The sequence below is a fragment of the Vidua macroura genome, chromosome 2, assembly GCF_024509145.1.
Source record: "Vidua macroura isolate BioBank_ID:100142 chromosome 2, ASM2450914v1, whole genome shotgun sequence".
Classification (NCBI taxonomy): Eukaryota; Metazoa; Chordata; class Aves; order Passeriformes; family Viduidae; genus Vidua; species Vidua macroura.
In genome coordinates, this window is record NC_071572.1 from 85,931,411 (window position 1) to 85,947,915 (window position 16,505).

General features: G+C 37.7%; 1 protein-coding gene across 1 annotated transcript in view; it reads right to left on the reverse strand.

Annotated features, from left to right (window-relative positions):
* TRPC6 (transient receptor potential cation channel subfamily C member 6) overlaps window positions 1-16,505 on the reverse strand; it is a 79,171-nt gene that overhangs the window by 12,248 nt on the left and 50,418 nt on the right. The window contains exons 3-9 of the mRNA XM_053971793.1: window positions 10,738-10,923; window positions 8,686-8,850; window positions 6,688-6,901; window positions 4,693-4,920; window positions 2,689-2,953; window positions 1,681-1,876; window positions 159-362 (exon numbers count right to left, since the gene is read on the reverse strand). Coding sequence (XP_053827768.1) covers window positions 159-362; window positions 1,681-1,876; window positions 2,689-2,953; window positions 4,693-4,920; window positions 6,688-6,901; window positions 8,686-8,850; window positions 10,738-10,923 — 1,458 coding nt within the window. The remainder of the gene's footprint in view (window positions 1-158; window positions 363-1,680; window positions 1,877-2,688; window positions 2,954-4,692; window positions 4,921-6,687; window positions 6,902-8,685; window positions 8,851-10,737; window positions 10,924-16,505) is intronic.

Consider the following 16,505-nt stretch of genomic DNA (forward strand, 5'->3'; position numbering starts at 1 on the left):
ATTCCATTCCATTCCATTCCATTCCATTCCATTCTCCCACATTAGTGACTGACTTCAGTATTAAGTATGTTGGGAAATTAATGAATAAAGTTAAAAATGAAGTTAAAATTTGCTTTATCTTCTAAAATTATCAGTCAGTATATACAAGAAAAAATTACCTTGTTCATCTCTGCATCTTCCTGAAAGCTTTTCTTTTGGCACAAAAATGGTTTAGAAATACATTTTTTAATTCTGATTAGGAGATAGAGCAAAGATTTTGGGCTTGGCACTAAATTGAAGGGTACTGGAAGAGTTCTCCCTTCTTCAAAGTAAGAAAACCAAAGTTTAGCCCTTGCAAATTTCCATTCTACATCAGCATCATCCTATAAAACAGAAACATAATAGTTAAGACACTGTTAATACCACTTTGACTATTGAAGATGCTCTAGCTGAACTTTATGTGTGTTTTAAGTGTAATTGGATGAAGTAAATCACAAACAGATCAAGATGTATGAAAATCAAAATTTCAATGAATGGAACTGTTCTTATTAATCCATTTAAAATAATGCAATTGCAGAAGAACAGAATGGATTTAATTTAAATATTGTTTATTCCAGAGTGAGTGCTAATAGTCTGCAATACAGGATCACAATGACAGACTCTATTACTAGTCTATAGACTATTACTTTAAACATGGAGTTAAAAAAGATGAGGTGATTCTTACCTAATTCCTTCAATTTTCTGAAATATATGATTAAACCAGATATATGACCATCACCATGGTTTATGTTTATCATTTATGATCATCAAAACACTCACTTTATTTCCCCCTGTAAAGTTTAAGAGGGTTTTCTGCAGGAAGGACATCAGGTCAAGGTCATGATTCAATATTGCTGTACCTCTTTTCAGAAGCTGTTTTGTCCAGTAACTGTATTTTTAATGCTCCAAACCTGATATATTTGCCCTGTGGCCTCCTGATCCAGAAGAATGTGAGCATTCCTAGAGAACGTGTTGCTCTTGCTCTAGGTTGACAATGCCCCAGTCAGAGCCCAGAATGTGGGACCAAAGTGGAGTCAAACCTGAGTTTAATGCTTTGGCAAGAGCATCCCCTAGGAAAGTCTGGGATGGCCCAGCTCCTGGAGATCTGCTTACTTTTTTCCTAAACAGTGATAATGATTTAACCTTCTCTTTTCCATGGAATGCAAAAGCTCATGCTGGATTTCAGTAGCCCTGCTGATTACTTTGCCAAGTAAAGTTTTGTTCACTGCAGAGGTCTAGAGCAACACTTGCTTCAATGAAAGAAGAACACAGGATGCTGGAGACCTGCCTGCAAGGTCAAGGCACAGATAAGAGAACATCCTTGCAGCAAGAAGGACACTTCTCAAGTAATTACAAATGAAGCAAATGAAAGATCACAAAGTCACACCATGCAGCCCATACTCTTCAGGAACATAACACAGTTCACCAGTAGTTTCTTATTCCAGTCTGGTTCTTACTATTGCAAGCACATGCAGACAAGTAATTGCCAGGTATCTTATAATAAAAGTGAACAGTGGAATTAATATTTTCTTCTAAAATATTCCAAAAGCTTATGTGGTACTTGACTTAAATCAGATGTCAACAAGAAAATTTTCCAGGAGCCTGAGACAATTAGTTGAAACAGTAAATAGGGTGATATTTCATCATAAATGGACTTTTTACCTCAATTTCCTGGAATGAACTGTTGATCATTGCGATTAGCATGTTCAGTAAGACGATGACCATGGTAACATTATAGACTCCATAAAGAACATAGCCAATATTTTCAATAAATTTGTGTTTATAATTGATAACAACGGATTTAACTTCTGAGAGTCCAAATATAGCCCAGAACAATGTTTTGAAACTTTCTTCAACACTAAAAGGAGAGATTGGACACATGCATATGTTACTGAAGAAAAGCTGTATATTCTTATTGTAGAAATTGCCAGTTATCATTTTTATACAGTGTACAAATTTTTCTATTATCATAATGTTGAACTCCACCTCAGTGCATAAAAGCAGACTGTCTAATTCCATGGGTACATGCTGTTTCCTAACACAAGATTCCTAACACTTAGGACTAACAATAAAATAATCTGATTCAGATCAGATGGTTTTAAGAATCATATATCCATCCTCAAAAGAATATTAAAATTATTCACTTGTTAAATAATTTAATCTACATGCTACAAGCTTGCTGTTAATATGAAAATAAATTTAAAAAGTAATTAACCTGTAAATACTTTATTTAAATTGCACCAATAATTTACTTACTGGGAATTATTTCACCATTAATATGACAAATATTCCAAAACTATGAAGAAGACAGGATATCTGATGGCAAATCATCAATTTCCAAAAAAATTAGTCTTATGGACCATAATCTTCCAGCTGAGTTTTTACTATTCCACAATTCCAGGTAAAGTCACAGTGTGGAAATAGTGATTTTTTTTTAGGTTAGTTAATCTAAATGCATGTTATTTCCCCCGATCAGTTTATAAATAAACACAAGTCCAAACCTCTGAGGTACTTTTTCCTATTTATCTCTTTTTCCTATTTCTCTTGCTTTGATAAAGAGATCTCAGTTCCCCACATCCAAAAATATAGTAGCATTGCAAAGAACATTTAGTATTTTACAGAGTTATTGCTAAGAAAAAAAAAGGTTACAATTTAATCAATTGTACTTACGTTGTGAACGCTTCATTTTGTTTTGCCCCCAGATAGTAGGAATAGAGATTAAACATGCCTATCATGAAAGCCACAAACACCATGATAAATATCACCATAAACTTGAAGATGTCTTTCACGGTTCTCCCAAGTGATATCTGCAGTGGTCCAAAGCTTTCATTAGCTGGTAAGATGTAGGCTATCCGTGAGAAACTTAACACCACTGCAATTGCATACAGCCCTTCAGAAATTATCTGAGGATCAGATGGATCCCAGTTTATTCTGGCTGGAAACAAAAGATGAGAATTCCTGTCAGTATAACATGTGCTTATGTATAGGAGGCCTTTTTGGACCACCTGCTGCCAGTACTCTGCCTAATGTAGCCCAGGATACCACTGGCCTTCTTTGCTGCACAAGCCCATTGCTGGCTCATGTTCAACCTGGTGTCCTTCAAGTTACGTTTGCTAACCTATGAAAAAACCTGGCATTAAATACTCACTATTACTATCATCCATACACAGAAGCTCTTCAAGCAGACTTCAGTGTACCTGCATACATGAAAAAATGCCTTAACTAGTTGCTTTTAGGATTCACGTGAAATTCATAACTTTCCAGGCAAATTTATAAGACCACAACTTAATGTGTTTCAGAATATATACATTTTAATTGCTATGCTTTTCTGCAGTCTCGATAATGCAGAAATGCAACCTTATCAGAAATAGTATCTGAAGCACAGAATAGAGATAGAAACTGATATAATTCAGTATCTAGAGAAAAATATCTAATAATGGTAAGAGAGATGTAGTGGTGTTGAGTGAACACAAGTCAACAGCGCTTTTCTTTTTTTTTCTCGTTTGGGCAAAATACCTTCTAGGACTTCCCAAATATACCACACAAATTTCTTAACATTTTATCTCTTACTGGTAAAGAAAGTGGATTGGGAAATATTAAAGAAATATAATAGAGTCTCTGAGCAAATAATATATAAAGGATACATTGGCTTTGCTGGCAAAGTAGGTTTAAGAACTTCCTTCATCTCATTGCAGTTCTCTCCCTGCAGTACAGTACATTCCATTCAAAGCTACACCACCACAAACTGGTTGCAGGACAGTATTGTGTAACTGAACAGACTAAAATTATCTATAAAAAGGGTGGGTGACAGTGAATTTATTTTGGTATTAGTTCATTTCGGTGCTGTCTAGAACAGTCTACAAAAAGATGTACAAACACAGCCAGGGGAACTATGATCCAATAGTGGAATTATAGAATCTTCTGAGTCAGAAGGGACCCTTGAGGATTATTGAGTCCAGCTCCTGGTCCTGCACAGCACTGTCCCCAAGAGTCACACCATGTGCCTGAGAGCATTGTCCAAATGCTTCTTGATCTCAGACAGGCTGGTGCTGTGACCACTTCCCTGGAGAGCCTGTTCCAGTGCCCAGCTACCATCTGGGTGAAGAACCTTTTCCTACTATTCAACCTAAACCTCCCCTGACACAGCTTCAGCCCATTCCCTCCGGTCCTGTCACTGGTGACCACAGAGCAGAGATCAGTGCCTGCCCCTCTTCTTCCCCTCACAAGGAAGCTGTAACTGCAGTGAGGTCTCCCCTCAGTTTCCTCCCCTCCAAGCTGAACAGAGCAAGTGACCTCAGCTGCTTCTCATATGAGTTCCCCCCAAGGCCCTTCACCATTCTCATTGCCTTCCTTTGGACACTCTCTAATACTTTAATGTCTTTTTTATATGGTGGCACCCAGAACTGCCCCCAGCACTGGAGGTGAGGCCGCCCCAGTGCAGAGCAGGACAATCCCCTCCCTTGCCTGGCTGGCCATGCTGTGCCTGATGCCCCCCAGGACAGGGTTGGTCCTCTTGGCTGCCAAGGCACTGCTGGCTGATGTTCAACTTGCTGTAAGGATAAGAAAGAGAAGCAGTGGGAATTTCTTCAGTACTACATTGTGAAATTATGGTATTGGAGACTTATTAAAAGAAAATCAGTTTGTTTCGGCCCAATAAGTGTGCAATCAACTCACCCAAGGTGTAGTATTTTATGTTGGGCTCCAGTGTTGGACTTGTCAGATCTTTCATATTTGCATCAACGATGTTCTGAGCTCTGGATGCATGCCAAAATGCCATAAACCTTGCTATAAATGATGCTGCAAAAATTGCTAACATTCCAAAATCAAGCATATTCCATAACTCAAACAGGTATTCCTTTGGACCTTGAGACCAAATTTCTTTACATTCAGACCATATCATACCTGTGTAAGACAGAACAGAGAAAATAGTGTGTTCTTTATTCTTCATGCTCGTTTTATATTTTTATTATATATAGGACATGCTCTTGGTTTCAGTCAAACTCAAAACTATTTTGATCAGTGGGAGTTCAAAATTAAATCCTTGGACCTGCAAATTCATATACATTCTGAGACTCCTTTCTCATCTGAGTAATAATAACAATCTTTCAGACTGCTTTTTCCTATAAAACTACAAAAGCTTTCCACGAGGAAATGGGGAAATGGGATGTGAGTGTTACCATCTGTTACAGACACAGGACGAGACGAGAAGAGCAGAAATGCTCTGGCAAGAACATATAGTGGTGTTAGAGCTAAAGCATAACTCAAAATTTCTTACTTGCCATTACCCTGGGTACAGTCTCTCTTATATATGTGACAAATGATCATGAAAGTAAGTCTCAGACCTAATCCTTCTTCAATAGGACAAAGGTATCTTTTTGATTCCTAACTACTGTCCCTTAGTAATAAAATGAAAGTACATTATCAGCTTATGACAGCTTTTTTTATTGTGAAAATCCTTTTTTCTTTTCAAGGTAAAAATGATGTAATTATGAAGTACAATTTTAAAGAGTTAATAACTGAATGGAATAATGTCACTAATTTTTACACTTATCAAATTGAAAGCACTTTTCAGGTAAGGACAATAATAATGTCAATTACAGTAGCTAAATTCAATGTCACATCTGTATGCATGAATCAATTTTTCATAAACTGTCTTATGCATGACACTGATACAAAAATAAATTAAATTAGGAAAGTAGAACTTCAAATTGGGAATTTATTATTTACTTCTTTATTATCAGATGAAAATATTGATGTTTATAGACTTTGGAAATCTAAGGGCTATATTATTCCTAAAATACTAAATTATAATAATTTGTAAATAGCTTTACAATTTAATAAGTAAATACTGCCAAGGTCTTTTAAAGCTATAAGAATCAGTTGGTATACAAATTTCAATCACAGTCAGCTCTAAAAAGCAAAATACTTTATAGCGCATAAGCTCTTGAATTGAGAGCTTGAATTTAGCTTTCACTTTTTACTGACTTAACTAACAACCAGAACCCAGATGCTTAAAATATTTGGGCATCTAAACCCTACTGGACTCAAAGGAAGTAGACTTGTAAGTAAAAATCTGACCTCTAAAATATTTTGGAAGGTCTGCGCTCAAGTTCTGATGCTGAAGAGTTCTACATCACCAAGCTGAATGGGTCAGCTCAGAGTACTGCTCATAGCATTTAATTCCTGTTTTGGGATGGAAAAATCTACCACTGAATCTTCAGGGACCTATATTCTTCTCTTTTGTCACTAATATATTCAGCTAAACACTATTAGTTCTGCAGGCATGCTTGCAAAATAAGAGAATAAGAGACAATTGGACAAAAAATATTGGCTCATCAGGTAAAAAATCTTTCCTCTTGGAAGCTCATACTGGGACTCATCCACCCCAAAAACTGGTAGACACTTTGCGCTGATATTTGTAAAACTGAATTAATTAATATTAAGTTAATATAGATTTCACCTAAGTACTTAGTCTGCATGTTTGTGATCAACTAGACACATGAATCCTGCTGCCATCCAATAAAAAACACAAGGCCCATGTGGGAAGGCAGACAGTTGAATAGACTCCCTTCGTTGCAATTTTTACACCAAATATTAAAAGGAAAGGATTCAGTTGGGTTCAGCTTCACTTGTAATTATAGCAAGACAAATTGAAGCAAAAATTTTTACCTACTACCCAAGAAATAATAAGCATCTCCATCCATGAGAAACAGGATGTTTTCATCCTAAAAAGCTGTTTTACATTGTCTGTTGTTTCATTAGGTCGGAGTTTGGTGCCATCAAACCTGTCAGCTGCATTCATGACAAGCAGACCAAGAAAAATGGTGAAAGAGGCTGCATGGGCTACAAACTTCATAAATGGTCCACGCATTATCCTCCCCAGCTGCAACAGAGATTAACAAACACAAGGATATAGCACTGACTGATTCCAAATAAAATGTTTATAAAAAGAGTAGTAACACAGATAATCATATATTTCAATAATACAAAGAAACAAATATTTGAAAATGTTTGTATACTATGATGCCCTGTTCATAGTCATCTTTAGAAGTTTCTACTGATTTGTTATTTTCAGAGGAATAATCCTTCAGTTTCACTGTTAGGATATCAGCAATAGATTAACAGTGAAACTGAAATGAAAAAATATAAAATATACATTTTAACTCAGTGATTTGAAAGAATACTTTAATTATTTTGTGGCATCCATGTCTATTCTAGATAATCAAGAGAAAAATCTATTAAAGTTGTTGAATTTCTTAATACTAGCCAGCTTCACTCCGAGGCAAGACAGAAAATAAGATTTTGACACACTTACTAAAAGCATTATCACTATGAGTGAATTATGAAGAAAAAATCCCCTTTCCTGACTGATGTGATACTCAATTTAGCGCAGTTTTCCCAACTTATTTTCTTTTTTTAAAAAAGTCGTGACATCTCAAAAGGGTATATTTGTAGTTCTGTAGAGTTTTAATTTCCTCCTAACTTGTACAAAGGAAAAGTTCTCAGCTTTGTAATGACTATGAACAACTTAAAAAATGGTTTAGTGCAACACTTTAAAACCTGAAAGTTCCATACAAACTCACATGAAGCTGAACTTTTAGCAATTCTTTATTTTTGAGAGTGCCTGTATTAATATTGAAAGTCTTAGCTTGTCCACCAAGTTGGCAGCAGCAGAAAAGTACTTTTTAATTTTAGACTGACTGCATTTGTATATGACAAATAAATCACTGAAAAAGGAAAATAACAAATAGGTAAGTCACTGCTACAGCAGAAAATCAATCACTAAAATGTGTTGCTTCTCAAGGCGTTTTAAGAGAAAACTAATCATAAACCCCTAGTCATAAAACCAGAAAGTGAAAATAATGCAAGTATTTTTATTGTCTAGATTGAAAGACATGAAAAAATATGTCAAAACATAAAAGGCTAGAGAGTTCAACCTGCTAGAATTGTGGATCTCATACTGCAACATTTTGAACAATCCTTATAGGAGGCCATTTGTCCTTCTAACATACTTTCAAGGGAAATTTTCCATTGGTTCCACTCAACAGGGATACTGGCCAACTGAAACAGGGATTCAACACAAAGCTCAGTGAAGTCAGAAATTGCAACCCATCTTTATTGGAAAGGTTTTCCATACTACATATAAACCAAACCGGATATATTGGCAGCACCTAATACCAGACAGAGCATTGCAAGTGAATGCAGGTTAGGTTGTGTAACTGCTTTGAAGACCTCACAAAACATGATGAATACTAGAACTGTCTTGACTTTTATAGAGTTATTTTTGATAATGAAAATTTCCTTTGAGGCAATTGGAATCAACCCACAGCTTGAGCTTAGTTTACTTCTGAATCAATGGAAAATGAATATCCTCTGCTAAGGCAAGAACAAAATGAAAAACTGTTTGACTGGTTTATAAAGCAGAATTTCCTCAAGGCAACACTTGATCAACCATTGTAACTTAGTTTACTTCATATTGCAATTAACAGAACAAATTTACCTGTCTTAATTCCATATGCCTGAACATGCAACCTTGCAGCCATTCCATTGTAACTTGGCTCTAAAAAAACATGTTTCTGAAGTAATATATAAGAGTGTCTTTGTCATACAGGAATTTATGTGCTGGAGGATTTATTAGGAGGCCCTGACAAGGCTTCCCAGGCTGACCTTACTGCAAGGAGCAATCCAATAGGCCATGGAGAGGAAGGGCAGTCCGACCGCAACTGCGAGGACAACCAGAAACTTCACTGCCATCGTCTGCTGCCGCAAACCCGACAAATTCTCGTACCAAATAGAGAGGAGTTGCTGCTGGCAGTTTGGATGTGCTACAAACTAATAAAAAAGAAAGAGCACATAAACGATACTGCTACCAGAATAACTTTGTTAAAATACAGCTACAGGAAAAGCTGGAATATATAATAATATAAGAATGCTGGAATAGTGAAAATGCAGCTTAAATTCAAAGGAGCATTAACAGGGGCATAAGAAAAACTATTTTGATAAGCCAAATCTCCCAGTAAACAGGAATGTTGCCATCAGCAATAAATACTTCAACTTAGAAACTTGTTTATTAACACAAAGTTCCATCACAAACTATTAATTTAATCTCAGGCCCATTTATCTGGGCAAACTCTATATGTTTCTGACATTTATAATTTTAATTCTACTGCTTCAGAAATTCCAATACTTTGAGTCTTTTGTTCTGCAAAATATGCAACATAATCTTCATTTAGGAAAGAAAAAATATATCCTATTTGCACATGTTAACACAGAAAATACCATTTTTTTCAGCTGGCTTGAGAAAACAGCTGTCACATTTGCAGGAAATCAGATGAGTATTATTTATAACTTGGTTCTGGAACCATTTGGACAAACTGCAAAACTGAGAAGTCTGTCCTATAAGAGTCTTTGTGTCCTCTGGACAGTATAAGAAGCATCTTACAAAGATAGATGTTAAAAAAGAGTAGATTATTGTGCACTGTACATTTTAAAATCCAAATCTATAAATAAAATAAAAATTTATTTGAATGTAGTATTTTTTTTCTAAATTCTTTCTCTATACTTAAAAGATGGCTGGCTGAAGGTATAAGAAATGTCTTTATTGAGATAAGAGAAAGTGTTGCAAGAAAGTTCACATTTGCAGAAGCAGTAAGACTCAAACAGTAAGAAGGACCTAAGCTCAATGTAACCTGCTCTTTTCAACAGCTGTTTCAGCTCTCTTTAGTGACTGTAGCTTGGCAAGTGTTTTGCAGGTTTGTGTTCATATACTGGTTCAGCCAAAATGTTTTTTTTTCTTTTCTTCCCTTCATGAACACATAAATACACCTCATATATAAATTTTTTGTGTGTCCTCCAGGGATGTGAACTCAATTTCTGTAAAAATTTAGGGAAATGTGCTTTTGAAATATACTTTTTATCTGTGTCTTCTTGATCTTTGGTCATACAAACTTCACTACACAAATCCTTTGTCCCTGGTTGACACAAGTCACTTAGAATTTTACAACCTATCTTATCCAAGACAAGTTTCCTGGGAAATTCCAATGTTTATGCAGCTACAAACTCAGCTGGTTTCACTGAGCACTATTCAGAAGGAGAGCAGAGTATTAAACTGTCAGTAGAAATGAAAGCAAGCCAAAGAAGAGCCAATAATTCCTGTAGTTGGCACTGCCTAAAGATTGCTTTCTCCTGAACTAAGAACCACAGTACTGATATTCCTAGGTTGTGTCTCTGATCCTTCTGTACAGACACAAACACAGTTTCTGTGAGACATGCAATTTCTTCAGGTTTTCTCAAATTCCTGAGCAAGACACAACAGCCTGACAAAAATCTGTATCAATACTTATTATGTAGTGCACTGGGACTGAGGTACTATTTTCTAGCTTTTATTAAATCTTACATTTTCCCAGGCTTCAGAAATAGTGCAAAATTTTCCCACCTTTTTTCTTTAAAAAACAGATTTAAAATAAAAATATGTATCAAAAACTTTTGCACATAGCTACACATTGGTTTAGAGTCATTTGCTCTCATGCTCGTTGTGACCTTAAATATCTGATTCTTGTTTATATTGCAAGGGAGGATTCTTTAGATTGTGAAACCACTGTGCCCAAAGGGCCCAAACATTCATTCCAGTGTCGCAGGCTACCAAAACATAAAATTTAACAATAGCATAATTTTATACCACCATCATGACATGCCTGTTTGATCAACAGAAATGCTTACTTTTTTAACTTCATACTTGATGGCGAGTTTTAAGCGGCTGAGGCTGGGTCGACCATGCTCTCCATTATTATGGCTCATCTCTACGTCACCATTCAGAATAGCTTCCACTTCTTCTGTATTTCTGCACAAATCAAGCAGTCCAACTACAAAATCTTTGCATTGCATAGACAGTTTCTTGTAATCATTCTAGAAAACAGAATCAGAAAGAAAAAGTCTTGGTGTTTAGATACAACATGAGAGAAGCAATTCTGCATTCCAGCTACACCTCTGTGAACGTGAATAGCTTCTTTGCATCTGGTTGTGCTTTTTCAATGCTTTTTTTCATGCTTTTTCCCCGAATGTTCAAGGAATGGGATTCGTCTCACCTTGGTCGTCTTGCAGATCTACATTATCAATTTTCACACCTGAGCCACTCCTCTAGATGTGTTTTAGAGGAAATTTAAGATTAAAAAACAAAACCAAAACACTTTCAGAAACATTTTATGACACATTTTAATGACCAGTTCAAGTTGAGATGTATAGCACAGGGGAAATTTTTCTATTCGCTGTTGCAGAAGTCTAGAAAAGACGTAGAAAATTGCACTGTAGAGATTTCAATTGGCCAAGATGAGCATCCTACGCAGAATACATCTAAAGAAATTCCCAACCTTCTTCAGAATTGCATAGATATACTGAAATTTCTAAAGCCTAGAATTATTTTTGTAAACTTTGTCTTTCCCCTTTTCCAACATCTATTCTAGCTTGCAAACACAAGGTTTGATTGCTGTTCTCCAGCAACACTGCTAGCAGTGGCACAGCTTGTGTGGTGATACCACATCTCTGACTGCAGCTCTGCTCTACCTCAAGGACTTCTCAAGAGACTTCATCACATGGGCCAAAATATTGCTCTGCAACTGCACCTTCAGTTGCTTATTGCTGTAACTAGCAAGTGTTCTCCTTGAGCGCTGTTTTCCAAAAGACAAAACAGAAAATGGTATTTTGATCATTGCAATCTGTAGTTCATTAACCACTCCTTACATGCGGCTGTGTTTGGGTCATAACAGTTGGATATAGCTGGGAATTAGGTATAGATGTGTATCTAAAGCTAAAAAAAATCTCACTAGAGATTTAGTCACATATGTGTCAACAACGTCTGCTATTTTTGTGATTTCTGCTCATTTTAATGTCTTAAAAAGATGAAATTACTGTAGAATTTTTCCTAAACAAAAGAATGGAAGAAGCCTCCCACCACCTCACAGCGCACAGGACTGCTCATGTAGTCTCTGTGGCATGTTTAAAGTAATTTTCTACAAACACTTTTATTACACAGACATATTTTCCCCTCTTCCAGTCTATTCTTCACGGTACTTCCCCTTCTTCCACTCTTAGTCTTGAGTTAGCCCCTTCTCTTTAAATACTTCCTTCATGCTAACTGCCATTTAATGCATCCAATACTTCATCCTAGAAGAGAATGAGCACACAAGATACCCTAATTTCTTTGCTGAGGGTGTACTTCATGCATCTTTGTGCTTTATTACCCACAACACTACAATAACAGTTTATTACTTGGATATATTAAAGGATTGCATCCAAGTTTTACACTTCACTTTGCTTAGACGGATGCAAACATTCACAGACAAATATTTACAGACATCTACATAAAACTGCTAGTGATTTATTTTTTTAATACTATAGCATAAACAAGGTAACTCAGATCTCTCATAAGAGTAAAAGGCACTTCAATGCCATTTATCTACAAAGACAACAGAAGCTAAATACTAAAACTAATATTTTCCTGTCATTCTGAATAATTTATTATTGCATTATTTGTTTTCTTTCCATTCAGATGAATAACAGGAGAGGTTAACCAAAATCCTGACTTCTGGCACTACAGAAAGACAGAAAAGAAAGACATTTTTTGAGAGTAATATTTCACCTTCTGTTTGGCTTTCATTTTTGTGCAGAAGCTAAGATTCACTATTCAGTATTTTTAACACATTAATTTTCTCTTCCAAATGAAAGGAAAATTAGCCATTTTAAATTCACAGACAAAGGAGAAACATAGAGGCAAGTACCTACCCTTGTATGATTGAGTACTAACTCTTCCAAACTGATATTTGACCCTTGAATACCAGTATAAAAAACCTTTCAATAAACATAAAACCAATATAATTTGGCCTTCATAAGAACTTAGGAAGCATTGTAATATATTAGTATGCATATTTTTTCTGGTAGAAGACAGGTACATACATCCACACTCTTCATCTGTATTTTCTAGCTCAAGCGACTGACACCTGACATGGAATTTCAAAACACTGTATGAGGAGACCATTACTCTACAGGAGAATTATTCTTTCTGAATTTAGGTTTGTACACAGTACCACAGTATATATTAGCACCCCTTAAATTCATCCATAAAATCCATCAGTTTATTTTCTCATTTGCAAATACAATAGAACATTTCCCCCTTCCATGGAATACTGCCACAGCTGTGACCAGTGGTGGTAGCCGAGATGAAAAGTTCTCAGCAGTCAGGTTATGGCAAATGAGCTTTGGGAAATTGAGCATTTCCCATCACTTCCTCCACCTCAGCCATGGCACAGGTAAAGTCAGCTGAAGGCAGAACAAAACTGAAATGACAGCAAAAATGACCGATACACTCTTCAATGTTTCTCTGTCACACACACAAGTAAAGTTCCCCCTCCCTGAGTCTCACATGTCTCCTACCATTTATATGAGTCAAGGGAATGGGGCAATTTGTTTAGCTTAACTTATTTTCAAAAATGGACAAAGGCATGGATAATGAGCTCTTCTTTACTGCATGTTGTAAACTTAGTGATTAAAAAAAAAAAACATTCCTGACAAACTGTAGATGGTAGTTAGAAATTAAATTACAGTTGGAGGCTTGTGACAACATTGGCTCAGGGCTCCTCAGCAGTTTAGGAAAAACAAATGGTGCCAAATTTCACAACACCAAGGATGAGGGAGCAGTACTAGCTGCTCCTGCCTGCAGAAGGGAGGTGATGATTTGGGGCAAGCACTGTGGGGGATGAGGAACTAAGGGAACAATGCTGGTGGCAGAGAGGTGAGAGTGGCAATTCTGAGAGGAGTCACCTGCCCTTAATGTGGCAGACTGTCTTGGGGTGCCAAGTAAGGGAGCAAGCAGGCTCTTGTCACTCTGAAAACCTCAGCTGACCATGCCCTGCTTTACCTCTGACCATGCACATGAGACCACAGCTAGGAGACCAGGAGAGCATCACTACAGCTGTATCTTCCAGAGCAAAGACTCTTTTATCACACAGTCCCCTGCGACCAGTCACAGGCTCCTGCTGCCACCCAGACTGTGCCTGAGATGAGAACGCTCTCAGGATGCAGGATGACACTGAACCCCATGGATGAGATGGAGCAGTGCTCCAGACAATGTCCTGGCTCTGCTAAGTGAACTGTAGAGGACAAGATCAGAAATATGGATACTGCTATACTAGAAATCAGGATTTCAAAGTGGGATGTAATGTTGAATTTAGGTGTCACAGTAGGTAGCTAAATACATTATTTCCCTCTCAAACGTGGCCCTTACGCCTTCAGTGCTTCACTCCTTCTCTAACAAGTGATATTACTTTTTCTTTAGGAAAGCTGACAACTGTGGTGGTTTGCTATTTTACAGTTGGTTCTTCTGTAGTAGGTTTTAATATTCCTTGTTATAAGTTTGTAGTAGTTCAGTCTCTGTACCCCATTTGGCTTCCCTAATGGTTGAGTCCTGAGATGTTTACCACAGTTTTCCTCACAAAAATGTATGTCAATCCACATGTCAGTCCACCTGTATATCCTCCCTTCTTCCTTGTCTCACCCTTGTCTGTCAAAGATAGCACACTCCTTTGGTTCTAGAGTGTTCCCTGTCTTTCATCCCTTCCTCAGGGCAGAATTGGGTTGTGGGGCTTGCTCCCTCCCCATGTTGGCTTCTACTGGGGAGCTTTTACCCTGCACCCCTCCTCTAATGCCCTCCTATTGGTCAAAGGTTGTGTCCTCCCCGTGTTCTCCCCATCTCTATAAAAGTAGCCCCTTCAGGTTCAGATTGGATTCACTTGCTCTGCCCCACTTTGAGATTAAATCTTTGGAGGTTTAGACAAGTGTCCCTCCCATATTCCTTTGCCTCGGTTTCCTCGTGCCCTGTGCCTCTGCTGTGCTACCCATGCCGCAGCAATCACCGCCACCCGCAACAGTCTTGGCAGAGGCTCGGGGGCGGCTGCTCGCATGTCTGCCCTGTGGCCACAAGCGGGACAGCGAGCCGGCCACCTCCATCCCGTGGCCACTGAGAGCCAGGCACAGACAACAGCTGTAGTGAAGACTGGGGTTCCATTTCTGTAATGGTGGTTGTATAAATGAAAAAAAATAAACAAACAAAATAATCCCAGAAAATTAGATTTTGAGATAGTAAATTGAGTTTTACTTCTCATCAGAAAAGCAAATTCGGATGATCTTATTAGGGGGGTTTCTTCATAGCAAACAGTAATATATCTATGTTTAACTTGAAAACACATTTTCCATTTCATCCCTTTAAACAACAAACCAGTCAGTTGCCATTATAGTTGCAGTGGACTTTATAATAAATGCTAATCTTATCCATTTTGAGCAGCACTGGACCACAACTGTCCTTCTCAACACTTCAGGCTGCATCTCTGCAGGACGACATTTGTCATATATCATTACATCTTTATGTATATAGTAAAGATATTAGCTCTTAGGTGGGTAAACCATTGAGATGAACACTATCTCCAAAAATAAAAATATTCTATATAATATCAAACTTTGTAAAGCTGCACACTAAGCCATGTCCTGCACATGTGTTGAGGCAATCCCAAGTGCAAGCACGGGCTGGGCAGAGAACGGATCAAGAAAAAACATGGGAAGTAGGACTGGGAGTGTTGTGGATGAAAAACTCAACATGAGCCAGTGATGTGAGACCGCAGCCTAAAGAGTCAGCTGTGTCCTGGGCTGCATCCAAAGCAGTGTAGGCAGCAGGGCCAGGGAGGGGATTCTGCCCCTCTGCTCTGCTCTGCTGAGACCCCATCTGCAGGGCTGTGTCTAGCTCTGGAGTCCCCAGGATAAGAAAGAGGTTGACTTGTTGGAGCAAGTCCAAAGTAGGCCGACAAAGACAATCAGAGGGCTGGAGCACCCCTCCCATGCAGACAGGCTTAGAGAGCTGAGGCTGTTCAGCCTAGAGAAGATGAGGCTCCAGCAAGACCTTATAGAACCTTCCAGTACCTAAAGGGGCTCCAAGAGAGCTGAAAGGGACTTCAGAAAAAGGCCTGGTGGGACAGGACCAGAGCCAATGTCCTGAAGCTGAAGGAGCATAGGCTTAGACTATATATTAGGAAAAAATTCTTTACTTTAAGAGTGGTAAGTCACTGGAATAGGTTGTCCTTAGAGGACTATCCATCCCTGGAGATGTTCAAGACCAGGTTAGATGGGGGTCTGAGTAACCTGGTCCAATGGAAGGTTCCCTGCCCTGGCAGTGGGTTTGGAACTAAACGATCTTTAAGGTCACTTACAGCCTAAACCATTCTGCAGTTCTATGACACAAAACTAAATTAAATAGTCTTCAGAAAATCCTGAAGATTTCAGAATTACTTAGGAAGCTTGAATTAGCTAATTATTTGGTACAGAAATATTTCTACGCTGTGCTTTACACATCTGTCCAGTTATTCTTCCTTCAGAAGTAATCCACTTTTTTCTGATTTTACTCCTAATAAAGTATTTTTCTACAAAACACTCTTAAATACTGCAACACT